Source organism: Pleurodeles waltl, chromosome 5 (assembly GCF_031143425.1).
Source record: "Pleurodeles waltl isolate 20211129_DDA chromosome 5, aPleWal1.hap1.20221129, whole genome shotgun sequence".
Lineage (NCBI taxonomy): Eukaryota > Metazoa > Chordata > Amphibia > Caudata > Salamandridae > Pleurodeles > Pleurodeles waltl.
In genome coordinates this window covers 1,549,871,011-1,549,891,851 of record NC_090444.1, presented here as the reverse complement: position 1 = coordinate 1,549,891,851, position 20,841 = coordinate 1,549,871,011, and the positions used below count along the sequence as shown (strand labels likewise).

Here is a 20,841-nt window from a genome sequence, read left to right as displayed (position 1 = left end):
TTGTAATTTTCTTCAAACCTTTTCTGGTTTGCTCCCCTTTATGGCGCAGAATACAAAACTTGTCAGCATCGTTTTTATTTGCAAATCATTTTGTGTCAAACACCCTTCTTACACTTAAGACCTGGCTAAGGGGACTTATTTGCAGGATAAAGTCTTGACACTAGCGTCTAGTCCTTCTTGAATTCTAAAACATTGATCATGCATTGTCAACTTTAGAATTCATTGATTTAGATGACCCTTCTTGCATGTGGGCATAGCCTCAATTTTCCTACAAGTGATAGAGGGCTTATTGAGAGAAAAGAGACGGATCTTAATCCCTATGTAGGGGATACAAATCACATTTTTGACAGTGACCCCCTGGAAATACATGATGGGTTGTGAGGCAGATACCCAGAGTAGACATTTGCACATGCCTTGTGTTTATAATTGTGAATTGTATTTATACAGCGCTCACTACCCCTGACAAGGTAATGAAGCGCTTTGTGATGAGTAGCACACTGCTACTGAGCCCAAGGTTACAAGTACAAAGTTAGTAGATGAGTAAAAGATTTTTTCAGGGTTCTTTGTGTGGATTAGCTTTGGTAAGTGTGTTAAGTTACCGCTCATTGAGATCTCATATATTTACTGTATTGTTTTTGAAAGTGAAGGATTAAATTAAGTGGATTAGTAAAGGGAAGATGTGAGTTGTACTTGGGAGTGGTGGACATGTGTGGCTGTTTGTTGGATGAACAAACTAAAGGCAGGAAGAGGTTGGAAAAGATGTTTGGGAGTTCATATTAGTCGGAGAGTTTTAGGATGAGTTGCAGAGTGGAAGTATGGGCAGAAGCTGAAGAGGGATTCCGCCACCTAAGTAAAAATAAATATATACATACATAAATATATTGCCCTATATATACGTACATGAATACTTTAATACATTGGAACTATGCAATTTTATGTACGAACTGCACAGGCAGGCACCTGCTCTGGTGTGCACACTGCCGCAACCTGTGCGGGTCTAGAGGAGCCACTGGCTGGGAGTATTTGAGTGCAAGCGAGGCGCGCTCTCGAAGATGTTCCCAGGTTAGAGGCAGGCACTTGCTTTGGGTGTATTCACCGCCAAGGAAAGGAGGCCCGCCCCACCAGGAAGCGTCATTGACAGGTGAGATGCGTGGTCTCCTAAGACAGAGGCAGCAGGAGCCGCCTCGCTGAGTGCCATCACTAAGGGCGGCAGCTCTGACCAGAACCGCCACGAGGGGAGCACAAGAAGGGTTTCCCTCGCCAGTCTGCAGCGAGGTGGCCCCCATCCGTGAGGAGTGCAAAGTAACCTTGAGGGGAAATACTCCTTTGACCATTTCAGTGCGACCCCTCCACGGGACGGGAAGATCTCAGTAGAGGGCCGTCCTGTGGGGAGAGAGTGTTGCTGCCTATCGTGTAACACAGGAGCAAGTGCATCCGCCGTGTTTGTTCCTACGGGGGGTTCATAACAGATGCCATTGGGGAGATTTTCACTGTATGTGCTTTTACCTTGATGGTATGATTTTTGCCTGACATTGGCAACGTCGGAATCTTTCTCCACACTTGGGCAACAGGGTGATGTCTTGGCATCCCTGGTGATATGTTTTTGGTACTATGATATGTGCCTACTAGGAATGTGTTCATGCTTTTTACATCCATGTTGGTGATACAAATGACTTGCCATTTGGGGAATATTTGTCATGATATTTGCATTCCTGGGGATGTCTTGCAATTTGTGAAATGGAGGTCACCCTGACATGTGCAAATTTGGATAATAAGGCCAACCTGACTACTGCTTGTGTAGCAGAATAACCAGTAACATATATGTTTACATGACTACTGCTTATGGTTGCAGAGTACTAGTAACCTGTGTGATGTTCTGACAACTGTTTGTGTAGCAGGGTATGACGGACATGTTGTGTTTGGTCCAATGATGTTTTATGCAATACAGTTTATTTTTATATAACTTTTGTGTTGTGTTTCCTTTGTGGTGTGTTTATTGCATCACATGTGTTGTGTGTGTTCTGCAATCATTTTACACATTGCCTCTAGGATAAGCCTAACTGCTCATGCCAAGCTACCAAAGGGGGTACGCAGGTGTTATCTTGGGTGTGTAACTCCCTTGCCCAGACTAGAGTGGGTGGGTTCTGCCTGGCTTAGGTGCATACCCTAGCCAACCAGAAACCCCATTTCTAACATTTGTGCTCAGGAGTGAGGATAGCACTTACGCTTGCACAGTACCATTGGGACGCATTCTTGCACCACAAACTGCCCTCAGACCATTACATGTTTTATTTTTCCTGATTTCTCTCATTGGTTATTTTTCCTGTTTTCAGCTCTTATGCCTGGGTATTTTATTGTTGCACTTGTGTTTAGTGTACCTTGTTAAAATAGGACTACATTTTAAAATAGAGGACCTGTTGTGTCCTACTCAGGAGGAATGAAAGGGGTTTTGTGGGAAGAGAGGGCTACCAGAAAGTGGGGACCTCGTGGGAGCTCTAAATTTTTTTGAAAGGTTTGTGACATATGCCCCGGGGAATGTCCTTTAGGGGTAGCCAGAGGGTCCTGACTGTAGAGAGGATTCCCAATGGGAGGTCTCCCAGACTTCATTCCTAGTGAGCGGTAAAAAGATTGACCAGGAAGGAGGGAATGACCGGACAGGGATGCCAGTTGACAGGGAAGGCCCCACTGATAGGGAGTCCCTTGCTGGGTCCAGCGTTGGGAGCAGTTCCACCTCCCATTCCTTGTCACCTGATGAGCTCAGAGCCAAGCCAGAAGAGACATATCTGAAGTTGCAGCTGGTGCAGCTGGCTGTAGAGGAGAGAAGGGCTGAGGTAAAGAAGATCATAGTCCAAGAGAGGATGGCAGAGGCAGAGAGGGTCTTTGGCAGAGACAGACTCGCTGCTGAGTTCAGTCTGAAAGGCCTGGACTTACCAGTGCTGCAGGTGGAGTCCAGTGGTGGCAGCAGTGTTGAGTGCAGTGGCAGAGACAATCCCCACATGCCCACAGACTTGGTACCCGGGTTTCAAAAGGAGGAGTACATATGTCAGTGGTTGAGGGAATATGAGGAGGCTCTAGTAGTGCAGGTTCCCTGAGAAGGATTGGGGGAGTGGCCTGGGGAGCTGGATTCCTGAGGAGGGGAGGGATACCCTACTGGCTCTGTGACGAAGTGACAGAAAGGAGTATTCCCCATGAAGGAAGCACTGATGATAAAGTACGGCTTCACCCCAGAGGAATAGAGATTGAGGTTCAGGGGCAGTAAGAAACTGTTCCACCAGTCTTAGAGGGAGTTGCGGAGGGTTGCTGCATGGCACTGGATGGATGGGTGAAGAGTAGCACAGCAGACAATTTTGAAGGGCTTTTAAATTTGATTTTCAGAGATTACCTGCTTTGTTGTTGTGTTCCAGGGCTACACCACACATGGTGGAGTGTGAGCTCTCTGACCCTAGGGTGCTTCCAAAGGAGGCAGACCTATGGGTGAGTGCCAGAGGGTCTGGTATGGCATTTGGGGGTGTTCCTGAAGACAGTGGTTTAGGTATTCCCCAACCAGGTGAGGTGGGGAAGGCTTGCAGTGTCCCATGTAGGTCTCAGTGTTGTGGGATGGGTAAGGGATCCCATGTCCAGTCTCAGAGGAGAGGGAATGTGGGTGGGCTGAGTCCCAGGATACCCGAGATCTAATCCCAGTGCCTGGATGGTTCCATGAGGGAACGCCAGGAGGGGAGCTTACCCTGTACCATAGGGCCATTTGCTGAAAGGGACACATATTGTCAGGGGACTTGGGCGAGCGGCTGATGTCAGTGTTCTGCCAGTCCTGGTGTCTGGTAGTACCACTCCAGAGTGAAGGAGGCGGGAGGACAGACAAAGGGTTGTGAAGGGGCTGCAAGCCCCAGTGGAGAACCTCAAGGGTCAGGGTCAGCTCTGAAGTCAGAGGCCCCTGGAATGACCCTGGTGATACCATTTCTGTTCTGGGGGGATTCAGGCTCTACCAGATGGGCAGGGGTTGGGAGACCAGCGCTAGACAGACTCTAGTGCAGCCCCTAGGGAAGGTGCTTCCCTTGTAGGAGGGTAGGCATACTCCCTATGAAGTCCTGGCTTGCCAAGCAGTGGTCCATTCTAGGGGGACAGACCCTGGGCTGGAGGTCAGATTCAGGGGGTAAACTTGGACCTGATGGGGGCGTAGTTGACCCAGTCACCCCCCCGGTGTAACTTCTAGGGGTACTCTCCATGGTGGGGGAGTGCGGAACTCTCAAAGTGGGGGCCGGGGACGGAGAGGCTCATCCCAGATCCATGTTCATTCCAAGGGTGCAGACCCTGGGTTGGGAGGCCAGTTGCAGGGTGCTGACCCTGGTCTGGTGGGAGAATTGTGCCGGACGGCTGTTCCCTGCACCCTGACAGTTCAAGATTCTGGTGGTACCATTCCTAGGAGAAGGGGGTGGGACTCTGGATGGAGGGGTGGAGGGTGGAGAGCCTCGCCCCTCACCCCTGTGCAGCCTATGGGTGCGGACCCTAGGCTGGACGACCAGTGGCAGGGTAGAACCCCTGAAATGGTGGGAAGTAGGGTGGAGAGATGATGTTATGCACCTGGGGATACCACCCCCCACTCAGAGAGGTTGCAGAGACCAGAGGACCCTGGATGGCCTAGGGCCTGGGTCTGGCCAGTGGCAGCTAGGGAGCCCCCATTGGTTAGCCTAGGCTGTCTGGAGAGCATTGACAGAGTGATCCAACTGGGATCAGATTGACATAGAACTAGAACATGCCCCTGCAGTTGTGGTCCAGGGTCCATGTTCTATCATCCCAACCAGGGAAGCACATCAAGGTACTGATTGCTCTCCCCTGGCTTTAGGATGGTGAGGGGTTGCATTGGACCTGGCCCTTTTTACAGGGTCATCCCCAAACGTTTTGCTTACTTCCCCCATTTTTCCAGACCTCGTTTTGTTGGCTATAGGACTCTGAGCACTTCATCACTGCTGATCAATGCTAAAGTGCATATGCTCTCCCTTCTAAATTTGGTATGATTGGCATATACCTAATTGGCACATTTAATTTACCTGTAAATCCCTTGTAAAGTGGTATCCCTATACCCAGGGCCTGTAAATTAAATGCTAATAGTGGGCCTGCAGTGCAGCTTGCGCCACCCACCTAAGTAGCCATTCAAACATGTATTAAGCCTGCTACCGCAGGACCTGCATGTGCAGTTTACTGCCACAGGGACCTGGCACCCCTATTACTACATATGAGTCACCCCTAAGTTAGGCCCTAGCTAGCCCTATGGGCAGGGTGCTGTGTGCGTAAAAGGCAGAACATGTGCCTAGTTATGTGGCCTGTCCTAGTAGGGACAAACAGCCTACTTGGTCTCTCACTACCGTGAGTGCTGCCTTTTTCATATGATTGCATTGTAAATGCCCTATGTAGTATTGTCTAATTTTTGAGGGGTTGCATAGGCATGCTTGGTATGGTTGCAATGGTGGTGAGAAATCCTGCTTACTGGTGTAGGTGGATTTTTTATTACCATTAAAGAAATGCACTTTGAGAAAGTAGGCATTTCTGTGCTTATGAGTGTATTGTTTTGCAGCTTGACTATATAGTCAGGGGACTTGGGAGAGCGGCTGATGTCAGTGTTCCGCCAGTCCTGGCATCTGGTAGTACCACTCCAGAGTGAAGGAGGCAGGAGGACAGACAAAGAGTTGTGAGGGGGCTGCAAGCCCCAGTGGAGAACCTCGAGGGTCCGGGGTCAGCTCTGAAGTCAGAGCCCCCAGGAATGACCCTGGTGATACCATTTCTGTTCTGGGGGGATTCAGGCTCTGCCAGATGGGCAGGGGTTGGGAGACCAGTGACAGACAGACTCTAGTGCAACCCCTAGGGATGATGCTTCCCTTGTGGGAGGGTAGGCATACTCCCTATGAAGTCCTGGCTTGCCAAACAGTGGTCCATTCTAGGAGGACAGACCCTGGGCTGGAGGTCAGATTCAGGGGGTAAACTTGGACCTGATGGGGGGAGCAGTTGACCCAGTCACCCCCCGGTGTAACTTCTAGGGGTACTCTCCATGGTGGGGGGGGGGGTGGAACTCTCAAAGTGGGGGCCAGGGACGGAGAGGCTCACCCCAGATCCAGGTTCATTCCAAGGGTGCAAACCCTGGGTTGCGAGGCCAGTTGCAGGGTGCTGACCCTGGTCTGGTGGGAGAATTGTGCCGGACGGCTGTTCCCTGCGCCCTGACAGTTCTAGATTCTGGTGGTACCATTCCCAGGAGAAGGGGGCGGGACCCTGGATGGAGGGGTGGAGGGTGGAGAGCCTCGCCCCTCACCCCTGTGCAGCTTATGGGTGCGTACCCTAGGCTGGACGACCAGTGGCAGGGTAGAACCCCTGAAATGGTGGGAAGTAGGGTGGAGAGATGATGTTATGCACCTGGGGCTCCCACCCCCCACTCAGAGAGGTTGCAGAGACCAGAGGCCCCTGGATGGCCTAGGGCCTGGGTCTGGCCACTGTCAGCTAGGGAGCCCCCATTGGTTAGCCTAGGCTGTCTGGAAAGCATTGACAGGGTGATCCAACTGGGATCAGATTGACATAGAACTAGAACATGCCCCTGCTGTTGTGGGCCAGGGTCCATGTTCTATTGTCCCAACCAGGGAAGCACATCAAGGTACTGATTGCTCTCCCCTGGCTTTAGGCTGGTGAGGGGTTGTATTGGACCTGGCCCTTTTTACAGGGTCATCGCCAAATGTTTTGCCTACCTTCCCCCATTTTTCCTGACCTCTTTTTGTTGGCTATAGGACTCTGAGCACTTCATCACTGCTGATCAATGCTAAAGTGCATATGCTCTCCCTTCTAAATTTGGTATGATTGGCATATACCTAATTGGCACATTTAATTTACCTGTAGATCCCTTGTAAAGTGGTATCCCTATACCCAGGGCCTGTAAATTAAATGCTACTAGTGGGCCTGCAGTGCAGCTTGCGCCACCCACCAAAGTAGCCATTCAAACATGTTTTAAGCCTGCTACCGCAGGACCTGCATGTGCAGTTTACTGCCACAGGGACCTGGCACCCCTATTACTACATATGAGTCACCCCTAAGTTAGGCCCTAGCTAGCCCTATGGGCAGGGTGCTGTGTGCGTAAAAGGCAGAACATGTGCCTAGTTATGTAGCCTGTCCTAGTAGGGACAAACAGCCTACTTGGTCTCTCACTACTGTGAGTGCTGCCTTTCTCATATGATTGCATTGTAAATGCCCTAAGTGGTATTGTCTAATCTATGAGGGGTTGCATAGGCATGTTTGGTATGGTTGCAATGGTGGTGAGAAATCCTGCTTACTGGTGTAGGTGGATTTTTTATTGCCATTAAAGAAATGCACTTTGAGAAAATAGGCATTTCTGTGCTTATGAGTGTAGTGTTTTGCAGCTTGACTCCAATCCACGTCTGGGGCAGAGTGACAGCTGGGCGTTGTACATACCTTTCAGACAGCCTGTACTCAGGGAAGGTGGAGGTGTCACAAGAGTGCATCTGTATACTGAATGGTCTTCCTGGGTTGGGAGAAGGAGAGGCAGGGCACATGTTGTGTTTGGTCTAATGATGTTTTATGTAATACAGTTTATTTTTACATAACCTGGTGATGTGTTTCCTTTGTGGTGTTTTATTGTGTCATGTGTGTTTTGTGTATTGTTCAGTCGCTTTACACATTGCCTCTGTGATAAGCCTAACTGCTAGAGCCAAGCTACCAACGGGGTGAGCAGTAGTTATCTGGGTGTGTAACTCCCTCGCCCTGACTAGAGTGGGAGGGTTCTGCCTGGCTTAGGTGCATACCCTATCCAGTCAGAAACTCCATTTCTAACACAGATATATTTTTTTACTAAATTGTTATACACTTACATGAGCCTTCTCTATAACCAGATTTGCATACTGTGAGATGTATGTGTTAATGTAGAAAAAGAAACGTATAAGTACACTGCGATGTACGTATATGCTATTATATGGCACACATATATATTTTTAGAAGACACAATGGTTGAAATGAATATATTTGTTACATATCTATATTTTTAATTGCAAAAAAATAAAATATATATGTATATATGTACACAGACAAACTCAGATATCTAAATGAACAAGTTACTTACTCCAGTGACACGTTTTGTAGTAGAGACTATCTAGCCACATATTTCTCCACATTTGAATATTCCCAGGCACCAGACTGGATCTGGAAACTTTTTTATAGTACCTCTGCATGTAGTAAGGTGTCGCTGTGTGGCTTTGCAGTGAAGCCGTTCCACTCTGGAAGTGACATGCAGGGCCTCTGTGCACTGACATCAGTGGCTTTTGAAACTGTCCACACCTCCAGGCATAGAGCCCCAAAAGCAATTTGAAAGTTCAATGTGCAGATTCCTAGACATAGGATCTTATTAATAGGTAAAATCCAATCAAAGAGAGGGGAGGGTCGGTAAGGTGTCTGTGCGTAGATAAAATCTCCACATCAGTGGCGTAGCGTTGGTTGTCAGCACCCGGGGCAAGACAAGTAATTTGCGCCCCCTAACCCGTGGATTTTAGCACTCACGAGTGCGAGCGCACCCCCCCCCCCCAGATGTTGCGGCCGGTGCGGCGGTCCCCCTGAACCCCCACGCTACACCACTGCTCCACATCCAAAGAATGGCAGGATGCACGCTGTTTATATACCCAAAAATTTCACGTGTAACTTTAAATAATGCTCAAAGTCAATGATTAGGTGTGCTACCCCAGTATCACGCTCCATCCACGCACATGAAATACAAACCATAGCCCTAGAACCTTGCCAGGTATCCCAGAACTGCTCTACCAAAGAACAAAATGTAATTTTGATAAACGTTGTTTTTTTAACTCCACTTCAACAGGATCTTTAATGTTTTTATTCCAATTCGTATTCCTTTGTCATTCAACATACAGCCAGTTCAAATCACAAGTACAACAAGATGCCAATCCATGCTTTCCTCTAACAGTACATGGGGGTTCACCTTATTCCATGAGTCAACAAAACAAATCCATACCCAATGCTTTTCAGGCCACTGCCCTTCATCAAGGGTAACTATAAACAAAAAAGCTCACATCAGAATAAACATTCATTAGCTCTCAAAGAAATTATTAAACCCATTGTGTTATCTCATGCAGAGCTCTGTTGGTGAATAGTGAAAAAACCTTGTTCAAAAACTGTGCTTCTGTGAAACCAAACTACTCACAAATGAACAAGAAATTGAGAAATGTCCCTTGAACCTCAAATTATACTAGTGTTCGTTGCACCCTTTCACAAGACCAACAACACCCGTGCTTCAAACTGCCTCGTTTACCTTCTGAGGTTGGCTAAACCACGACTCATTTATCCATCACTGAACGTGCGATTGTACAGAACACAGTTAACAGGAGCTGAGTGCCCTTTTGAGGTCTAATCAGTGATGTCTCTAACTCTCCTTAAAGGGGTGAGGCGGAGCATAGAAGACAAGCGGGGTGATGATTTGACCGACATAGAAAAGTGTCTAAACTTTCGGTAGAAAGAAGGCTTTATTTCACAGAACCAATCTATCAGGGGCAAAGGTAGAAAATAGTGGATGAATACAGAGTCTAAACCCAGTAACATGCTGTGTAGAAGTGAATTCAATAAGGGAAACAGTTTTAATATAGAGAAGCTGCAAATGACAGCTGTGTAGCTGCTCCAATGCATTCCATATTAATTCAGTAAGGACAAGGTTGAGGACCTATTGCAACATCACAGTACTTTTGGAAATTAAACCACAACTGGTGATTTGAACATGGAGAGCTGATCAGGCAAAAGTAAAAAAGCTGAGAGGGCCGAAAGATAACACTTAGGGGGTTATTCTAACTTTGGAGGAGTGTTAATCCGTCCCAAAAGTGACGGTAAAGTGACGGATATACCACCAGCCGTATTACGAGTTCCATAGGATATAATGGACTCGTAATACGGCTGGTGGTAAATCCGTCACTTTTCCGTCACTTTTGGGACGGATTAACACCTCCTCCAAAGTTAGAATAACCCCCTTAATGTGCTCAGAACAGCACCTTACCGGATGAGAGACAGAACAACCAATAAAACATCAGACATTTGGCCTGGAGGGTGTCAACCTGATGAGTGCTTCACCAAATCACAATTCTTTTCCCAAAAACAGGCATATAGAATTTTCATCAGTGGATGCCTGGCTGCCAAGATGACATCAATCACCTCCAGGGGAAAGTCAACATGTTCAGCTGTTGCCACTCAGTTTCTGCGCATGAAGGTGGAGGTTGCAAAGCCTGGGAGAAGAACCCTGCCCTGTTGCTGCCACTGCAGGTCCTCCTGGAGGGGAAGCATTATCGGAGGACATATGCTCAAGCCCAGGAGCTCTGGATGCCATAGTCATCTCACCCAATAGAGAGCCACTAGGATGACCTGGGCCCAGTCTGCCTTGATCTTTTTGAAAACTTGGGGCAGGCGCATTATTGGTGGAAAGTCAAATAGAAGTCCTAAGTTCCCCTTGAGGTGGAATGCATCTCTGAGCGCGAGATACTTTGAAAACTCCAACTTGCATAAGTGCTGACATAATGTGTTCTTGGTGGTGGTGAACAGATTTAGTCTAGGTTCTCTGCATTCGCAGAAGAGACCTTGCGCTACCTCCAGGTGTAACTGGCACTCTTGATCTTCAAGATTCTGACAGCTGAATATGTCCACCCTGGTGTTCAGGGAGCACACCAAGAGATTCACCACCAGGAAAATACAGTGGTGGTCCAGCCATTTCCAGAAGCACAAGGCCTCCTGGCATAGGGTCCATGACTCCACCCGCCCTGTTTGTTTCAGTACCCTATGGCGATAGTTTTGTCAGTGAGCACCTATACCCCTCTCCAAATTGACATGCAGGCGAGATTTTGAACTCTACCACAGCCCCGAAGTGAAGCATTGGTCACCACTGAAAGCTCTGAGCAGGAAATGGAGAGGTTTCTGCTCTTTTGCAGTCTCTGAAATCTGAACATAGTCCCAGAGATTCCCTTGATGTTGAACCCATTGGGACTTTGGATCTCATTGTGGAGTCTGCACATGCAACCTACTGCGCTCAACCAGCAGGATGCAGAAGGTCATCATTCCCAGCAGCCTCATCCTCACCGAAAACCAGGACCAAGCCTGAAAGATCGGGATCATAGCCTGAATGCCCTGCACTTTCTTTCCTGGGGTAAAGGCATGAAACCAAAGCCTGTTCAAAATGACCCTGGCGAAGGGGAGCATCTGAGACTGAGTCAGGTGTGACTTTGGCATGTTGATAGTGAAACCCAAAGATGACAGGATGATCGCCATAGTCTGGAAGTGGTTGCTGACTCCCTGGAGTGAGCCCACCTTCAACAGTCATTGAGGTAGGGTAAGACTGGCACCCCTGACCTCCGAAGGTGTTCTTCCTCCACTGTCATCACTTTTATGAACCCCTGAGGAGCACTGGTGAGACCAAGGGGGAGCACAATGAACTGAAATTACTCCTCTCACACAACAAACTGCCAGTAGTGCTGGTAGGCCATCCTGGCAGGAATATGGAGACAGGCACCCTACAGATCCAACTCCACCATCCAGTCTCCTGGGTCGAGGGCATACAAGACCTGGACCTGACTAAACATTTTGAACTTCTCCTTTTGGAGGAAGGCATTAAGAGGATGCAGGTCTAGAAAATGCCAAAGACTTCTGTCCCTCTTGATTCCCAGATATTAGCATAAATAACAACAGTGCTGGCATCCTCTTGACAGCCCCTTTGGCCAAACGGGTATGCACTTCCTGCCTCAAAATAGAGAGATGGTCCTCTGTCAGTCACAGGGGTGATGGTGGGAGTTGCCATAGGGCAGAAACGAAAGGTAAGGCATGTCCAAAGTAATCTCTTATTGACCCACATTAAATCAGTGGATTCTGCCGACATCTTTGTGGCTGTGACCCTGTATTGGTACAGTAAAGAGATTTGGTGAATGAGACTGCAGGGGCATAATGCTGCCTTGGCCATCGAGGTAGTGGGCACCACAGCTTTGCCTTCAAAACTGCTTGGTTCAGTTTTGATGAGAAACAGGCTGTCAGTAAGGAATGCCTAATCTGAAGCCCCGAAAAGACCTCTGAAAGTGCTGCAGGTGAGGTTGGGTAGAACGGCCCCAAGAGTCAGCAGTAGCCCTACTCTCCTTGAAAAGGCAGATTCAGCATTATCCCCGAAAAAGTAAGTCCCATCGAACAGCATGCCCATAAGGGAAGGTCTGGACATCGCCCAAGAACCTAGTCACTTGGTGACGAACTGTAACACTGGTACCAATAGCCCACCCAGCAATCTTGGAGGTGTCCAAGCCAGAGCAAATTGTGAAGTTGGCTGCATCACAACCATCCTGAATGCCCTGTGACAGGACAGGGTGAAGGTCTTCAGGAACACCTGGGAGTACTTGCACCATTGAGTCCCAGAGGGCATGAGCACAGCGGCCCAGCAAACAGGAGGTGTTATTGGACAGCAGGGCCAAACTCACTGATAGGAAGTGGTATTCACTACATGTCTCCCTTCACTTTGATTCCCTATTGCTGGAGTTGTAGGAAAATTGGTGGGTTTGGTCCAGATGCTGGAGGCCTGAACAACAAGGCTCTTAGGATAAGTGTGCTGTGACAAAAAGGTGGGCCCCATAGAGCATCTGGTGGCATCTGGCAATATACCAGCTAAACGTAGGGCTGGAACAAGGCTTAGCCCACACCTCTAGTAAGGTATCTGATAAGGCCTCATGAAGAGGTCATCTATTCAGCTTGCAGGACTTCTGTCAGGATGTTTGTTTTCACCTCCATAGCGGGGAGGTGGAGATCAAGGATTTTGTCCACCCTACGCATAACTGTAGGGTGGGACGCAGATTCTTCAGTGAATGGGCAAGAGGGGAGAAAAGGGCTGACTCTAGGGACGTGTACAGCCACCAACATCTTGCAAATCCTCAAACGAATTGTCATCAGCATCAGAGATGCAAACTCATCTCCCTGGTCATAACCATTTTCAGAGTCTGTTCCAAAAAGAGAAAGAAAAGACTGCTATCTGCCTGGTGGAAAGACGAGTACATAAACCTCAGTTGCATTAGTTTGTGAATATTGGTTGAATTCAAAGCACCATTGAATCTGAATCAGAAGGGACACTCAGAGCCACTTACTTGGGCGGTGAAGTCGGCAAGAGCTTCTCCATACCTAGACCTGGAGTGGATTTTGGCACTGGGGTGGCATCAGTCCAGGAGCCGAGTGCGGAAGCGGCTCAGAGGGCCCAGCTCCACTGAGGGCAAACCTGCTGGCACTAATCCAAGTGGTAGGACTCTCAGCTCTGTGGGGCCTGAAAGTGCACAAGAGGACTCACTAGAGATCCAAACAGCTGAAGTATAGCTGAGCAAAACTTGGCTATCTGACGCGGCTTGGGTGAAGGCCCTAGAAACTCAGGCTGTGCCTAAACTAGTGTAGAATCAACTAGTAAGTCGCCAACTTTGGGACCTGGGATGGCACTTTTTTTGCCACCTACACACTTCATCAGGGGGGTGAGAATGGCAGGAATCAGGGGAACTCTGCTTTAACTTTTTATGTTTCTTGTGCTCACCTGAGAATTTAATGGGGAAAAAGGGTGCTGCTTCGTCCACTCTGGCAGTTGGGCCAGAAAAGAACTTCAGAGTTGGAGCGTTCATGGTGCTGCATCTTTTTGTGCTGTGTGACATAAAGTTTTGCATTGCATTCCCTGATGACCTTTTGGTTCATCTATGTGTACTCTCCGCAGGTCTTGGAGTTGTATGTCAATCCCAGGAACTACAATCAACCTGGTGGGGATCTGCCACAGACATCTGTTTGCAAGAGTCCCTAGAGGGTTTAAAACTTGTCTTAGTTGGTAACACCCCTTGCCCACTGGTGACAATTTGACAGAAAAACTGCAACAATAAAGCAGGCTCTGAGAGACAAGAGAAGCTCTGGATCTGCGTCTACAGGTGCAGCAATAAAGTAACTGACATCAACACACAGTAATGGCATCTTTATAGGCTCTGCATGTCACTTCTGGAGCAGAACAACATCAGTGCGGTGTTGCACAGTGCCACCTTCCAGCATGCAGAGGTACTATGAAAAAGTTTCTGCATCCTGTGTGATGCTCGGGACTAATCAAAAGATGAGGAATATGCAACTACAAGTCTCCATCAGAAATATACAAATATCTTTTATGCATAGATATGTAAATACAGCCATATGAACATACATGTAATAAGATTTACATAGTCAAACAGACATTCTCCATGATCATATTTACACACTCGGACTAGTCTCTCTTTACAGTCTCCCTCTTAAACTTAGATTATTTCTCAACCATCCTCATGAACAATAATGATAACAACCTTGTTCATGTATGCAAATCTGACCTTGATGACACAAATGAACTAGATAAAGTAGAAGGATCATCCTGCCTGAAGTGGATTAGTTGCATTTTGCCTTCTATAAATAAAAATGAAATAACCAAGTTCAATCATAAAATAATAATAAAATCATAATAAATTAAAATTCTACATTTCATGTTTACGTATTTTTGAAACAGTCATCCATTGATGATTTATAACACTGTCTTAGGCTGTGTCTTGAGTCCTGAGGCTCATCGCATAGCATTTCAAATATTTGCAAAGGGTAATAGAAAAAAAGACGTACATTTTCAAGTGTCAAATTACTGATGTTAGTTGATAATGCTCTCAGCCATTCAGCAGTCTCATGGGCTGTATAAAACTGAAGAATCCCGGAGCTCACTCCGTGAAGGGCCAGAATTTCTAATGAATTTGGTCTGCAACAAAAACACAATACACCAAGAGAAGAGATGTCAGTAGCTGCACTGCTTTTCAAACCCTTACTCCGAAATTAAAACATCTCCCAGGCCTTTATTTGTTGACTTCGTAGGGGAAATAAAATTAAACAAAACAAGTAAGATGCTAGCCACTTTTTGTGATTCATTAAGTTTGCAAATGGGTTTCACTTATCACTTTCAACACATCCTCACGAAATATCGAGACCAAGAGCCCCCTGGCTAAAAGTGAACACTTGCTTTTGTTATCGCTCTATGCTTACCTCCTTAGTATTTTGCTACTTATCATTATAACTGGTTATACATAAAAATAAGGAAATGAAAAATATTATTAAAATATGTCAACTTTGACGCATTCGTTCAAAGAAGCATCACATTTTAATTCTTTAAATGTTATCTCATAGTCTTCCATATTCTACAGTGCAACATACGTGTGGCTCATATTTTGCAAACTATGCAACGAAAATCCAAAGCCAAAAGGTATGTTCAAAGGAACCAGCATATTATAATGTGTACTTTTCAATAAACGAACCTTTTGGTCTGCAGTTGTGATAAGTAATGGATAATCATTATGGATTATTTATACATCTCTGAATGCAGAAAATTGTGCATTTTGTGAAATACCGTCCAAAATAATCTTCTCAGCAGACATGACAGTTAAGAGCCCCCACAAATACATGGAGACACGCTTTTAAGGAACAATTACATAAAACATTTATTTCCAAAGTATTACATCAGTCCAAAAATAATTTGTATTATGTCAGGACACTCTGCAATACTGTTTGTATGCAAACCTCGTTCTGATTTCAAGCAAATTGTCATATTTACCGGATTATCAGATGACATCAAGGGTTTCCGATCACGGAGAAGCATTGCTACAAATGGCAAAGTTTGGTGTTATTTAGGTTTTACATGGTAAACCTAATGCCACTCCAACTGAAGGTCTTACACAATAGTAACTCTGTGTTACATAGACTGAGCAGTGCAAAGCAACTAAATGTCAGGGTCTGAATGTACGTATGCTGTTAATGACTGAACATCATAGACAGAACAGTGTGGCCAAGAGAGGGGACATAGGGGGTGGGCAAAGGTCATGCGTTACCAAAGAGTTTGCTTAGAATACCCAAAAGTAGTTCGCTGTAGGCTCTAGGAGTACCTGGATGGGTGTTGATCAAGGTCACAGCCAGATGCATGACTGTAGGTCACTCAAATCATGATCTATGATCAAGACAGTGGGCATATGGAAATGACTAAAGACCAAGGCCTGTCACCATAGCCTCCAGTACAAAGCTAGAGGGAAAATAGGAGACACAGACAGATGAGGAAAGTGGATTATGTGTAATGGTTGTTTGTGGTGAAGTAATTTCGTAGTTAGTAAGGGACACTAGTATTGGGATTTTTAAGATAGTCATGCTAAGCTGTGTGTAAGGCAGCTGATACAGTTTCCAATAGGAGTTTGTTTCTATACGTGCTCGGTGGTTTTGTGAAGTAGCATGCACTTTAAGGTTTTCGGTGGATGAATGTTATTTGTGATATGTAGTTTGGGCAAAAGGCTGCTGCACGGATTGAGAGAAAAACGTGAGTCAGATGGTGTTGCTGTTTAGGGCCAGATTTAGAGTTTTAGCGGATGGGGTTACTCCGTCACAGACCTGAGCCCATGGACCACTTCGTGGCTTGCTGCCCAGGCCGAATAATACAATAGCCCATGAATCACTGCAAGTCAGCCTATCAGCACATGAGCTGCAGGCACTCCATTTCTCATTTCCAGCTAGCAGCAATTCACAATGGTCCTATCACAGCGCCACATTCTTTTTCACTCAAATGGCATTAAGATTTCTAAAACTTCATGCTGTTTCAAGAATTCTAATTGGCTGCCCCTTTAAGCAAAAAGAATAAGCCCATATGCTTGGATAAATGTGACTCGGGTTACGTTTTTGTATCCTGCCCCAAAACGGACTCTATTGTGTAGTCCAGAGAGGAGCGTGCCGTCATTCTAGGACCTAAATATGCTTGCAATGATTACAAACATTGCATTGTAATCGTTCAAATGAAGACATCAACAGCTTTAAGGTATGTGTTGGACTTTTGCTTTTGCAGGGTCATCCCCAGACTTTTTTGCCTCCTGCCTCCTATATTTTTCTGACATGTTGCTATTGGCTTTTCAACTCTGAGCACTTTACCACTGCTAACCAGTGCTAAAGTGCATATGCTCTCCTGTTTAAATTGTATGTAAGTGGTTTATCCATGATTGGCATATTTGATTTACTAGTAAGTCCCTAGTAAGGTGCACTAGAGGTGCCAGGGCCTGTAAATCAAATGCTACTAGTGGGCCTGCAGCACTGGTTGTGCCACCCACATAAGTAGCTCTGTAATCATGTCTCAGACCTGCCACTGCAGTGTCTGTGTGTGTATTTTTACACTGTAAATTCGACTTGGCAAGTGTACCCACTTGCCAGGCCTAAACCTTCCCTTTCCTTACATGTAAGGCACCCCTAAGGTATGCCCTAGGTAGCCCCAAGGGCAGGGTGCAGTGTATGGATAAGGTAGGACATATAGTAATGTGGTTTATATGTCCTGACAGTGAAATACTGCCAATTTCGTTTTCACTGTTGCAAGGTCTGTCTCTCTCTCATAGGATAATATGGGGGCTACCTTTAAATATGATTAAAGTGTAGATTCCCCTAGAGAAGAGATGGACAGGTGGAGTTTGGGATCCCTGAACTCACAATTTAAAAATGCATCTTTTAGTAAAGTTGATTTTGAGATTGTGCGTTTGAAAATGCCACTTTTAGAAAGTGAGCATTTTCTTGCTTAAACCATTCTGTGACTCTGCCTTGTTTGTGGATTCCCTGTCTGGGTCAGTTGACAGTTGGGTTGTTTTTCACCTCACACCAGACAGTGACACAAAGGGAGCTGGGGTGTGATCTGCATTCCTGATTAGCCATCTCTGCTAGGAGGGAGGGGTGGAGTGGTCACTCTCATCTGAAAGGACTGTGCCTGCCTCTGACAATGCTGTCTCCAGCCCCCTGGTGTGTGTCTGAGGCCTTGCCTGGGCAAGGCAGGATTTCACAAGAAGGTGTGAGTCCCCTTTGAAGAAAGGTGACTTCAAAGACTAAAATGGGTATAAGAAGGGCACCCAAACTTACAAACTTCAGAAACACTTCTGGAATCAAGGGGAACCTCTGCCTGGAGAAGAGCTGATCGCTGAGGAACAAGTGATGCCCTGCCTGTGACTGTGCTTTGTGGAGCTTTCCTGCAGTGCTGCTTCTGCCAGAGTAAGAGGGCAAAGACTGGACTTTGTGTGCCTTCCATCTTGAAGAAGAAATCTCCAAGGGCTTGATGTAGAGCTTGCCTCCTGTTATTGAAGTCTCAGGGATAGCAAAGACTTCTTCCTGCCAGCACCTGGAGTCTCTGGAGAGACCCCTACTCTGCTCTGTGGTGCCCTTCCAGTTCCTGGGACCCTGAAAGGAGAGGCTGGCAGCCTAAGGACAAAAATACACGCACCGAGCGCCGTGCGGAGAAAAGATTGACGCGAATCCGATCGCGGCTGAGAAAACGACGCGACGCCGGCTCCGCAGCTGAGAAACGACGCCGCAGGAAACGCGACCGGAGAATCGACGCCCGGAGCAGGAGAAACGACGCGCAGCATCGCTGACGAAGGCTGAGAGATCGCAACCAGCGCCGCGGGACTTTCGGACCGTCGCGTGGCTGGCTTTTTCGACGCGCCTCGCCGTGCCGAGCTGTTTTCGACGCATATACCCGTGCAGGGTTATTTTCGACGCACACCGCCCGTGCGGGGTTATTTTTGACGCAAACCAGGTACATTTTCACGCTAGCAGCGCTAGTGTGTTGTTACAACTACCTAAAGACTCTTTTTATTTTAAACCTTTAAAAAAATCATAACTTGACTGGTGTATGTTGGATTTTTGTCGTTTTGGTCTTGTTTTGTCTAGATAAATATTTCCTATTTTTTCTAAACTGGTGTTGTGTCATTTTGTAGTGTTTTCATTAAGTTACTGTGTGTGTTGGTACAAATACTTTACGCCCAGCACTCTGAGGTTAAGCCTACTGCTCTGCCAAGCTACCAAGGGGGTAAGCAGGGGTTAGCTGAGGGTGATTCTCTTTTATCCTAACTAGAGTGAGGGTCCTTGCTTGAACAGGGGGTAACCTGACTGTCAACCAAGGACCCCATTTCTAACAGTATGTTCACGACAGATGAACAACAGACATAACTGATTATACGGTTTTCACTTTACAAACCTTAATTTATCTGATCCCGTCTTGAACCTTGAAATTCGAGCCATTGATAGAGGAAGCGATAATGTGTCTAACCAGCGCTTTTCATATTTGCTTTGATTCGTTGTGGATGAGGAAGGTGAGGATGGTGCCTGCACAGGATAAGTAAATTGTTTAGAACTGCATATTAGTTAGTATAGTCATTCAGATAGATATATGTTAACATACTTCATGAAATGCAGTCTCACAAAGACACAGGCTTTATAGGTAACATAAACATCTTAGTAACACACATTATCTGTGCAGTATGTTCGTTTTAAATTTCACACAGACTGAAGCCCTACGAAGCATAGGTTATATACACTGTATTGCTCACACTGTGAGAATGTTACATGTGCTAGCGGCCAGAAGCTCAGCTTATTGGGCATTGGACAAAATGTCGTCTGCTATCTTCGAGATATCTTGCCTTTAGGCGGGATTTTTCCATGATGTAGTTTCTGCCATCGTGGCAGCAGCAACCTTGGGAACATGTGTTTCTGACGCACCCTCGATTCTCTCCCCTTGTGTCTCCCTCCACTGTGATCTACCCCTTCATATTAATGTGTCACAAACCATTATGAGTCCACCCATTACCTGCACAGGTTAATGCTATCCCAGGAGCCATCCCGTGACTCAACCCCATTCTGCTCGCTCTCCTACCAGTTGTCACTCAAAATATGGTTTTGGGAAATGTACTCCCAAAGTTGGAGTACAGTACTAAAATTCAGAATAAGGGTGTTTCGGATGCGCTGAGACTTTGTGTTGATTTGCCCAGAGTGTGATGGTACACACGACAGTCAAAAGAATGCAAAAATGGGGCGTGATCTGACAAATAAATTCAGACAACCCCATCATCACAAAATGGTAGACCTGTTAAAGGAGCCAATGGACGTTTAGCCTTCCTCGTTCTCTAAATGAAGACAGAAAATGAAGATGGGTTATTCTATAAAAACATATACACTTTACTGATTAATGTTCCAGTATCGTCGTCTTCTGAATTAAGCCTTATAACTTATATTGCCTTAAATGAACTAAGTGGCTAGGCATAATTATAATAATTATTTTCAAATTAATCTGCAGAATTAACTTATCTATCATAGTTTATTACAAAATGCCTGTAATACGTTCATCTGACAATTGCATTTTGCAGACAACGTAGCTGTAAATGTTAAACCACAGTCAAAATGTATTACTTGATAGAGGATGAATAATAATATCAAGGATTCTGTCACAGTCTCACCCCCACCAGCTCCCACCCTTACCATGTATTTAAAATATATATCTAACATTTTATTACCCCACTATTCCATTGGTTTTTACTTCTCCTTGCCCATGTATTTACAAATGCAAACAAGGGCCCACAAGTACCAAGAGGCAGGATGCATATAGTGGGTGCAAATTGTGGACCAACTATGGCCCTGATTTATACTTTTTGGTGCAAAACTGCACTAACGCAGTTTTGCACCAAAACGTTTTGCACCAAAAAGTTTAGCATTGACTTGCACCATTTCTATGCACCAGCTGGGCACTATATGTATGGAATGGTGCAAGCGAATGCGAAGGTTAGACTAGCGTAAAAAAGAAAATACATTAGTCAGGTGGGACTTGCGGTATGGAAGAAAGGGGTTTTGCACCAAAAAATGACTTCAGGCAGGTTACAGTAAAACAATGACTCTAACCTGCCTAGAGTCATTTTCTGATGCAAAACTACAGGAGTCATGTCCACCACCCCAATGGCCAGCACAGGGGACCATGGTCCCCTGGAC

General features: G+C 46.2%; 1 protein-coding gene across 2 annotated transcripts in view; it reads right to left on the bottom strand.

Moving 5' to 3' along the window:
• Positions 1-20,841, bottom strand: part of SNTG2 (syntrophin gamma 2) — a 2,000,310-nt gene that overhangs the window by 623,115 nt on the left and 1,356,354 nt on the right. For both annotated transcript variants that reach the window (XM_069235852.1, XM_069235853.1), the window contains exons 9-10: positions 19,061-19,188; positions 14,653-14,782 (exon numbers count right to left, since the gene is read on the bottom strand). In XM_069235852.1, coding sequence (XP_069091953.1) covers positions 14,653-14,782; positions 19,061-19,188 — 258 coding nt within the window. The remainder of the gene's footprint in view (positions 1-14,652; positions 14,783-19,060; positions 19,189-20,841) is intronic.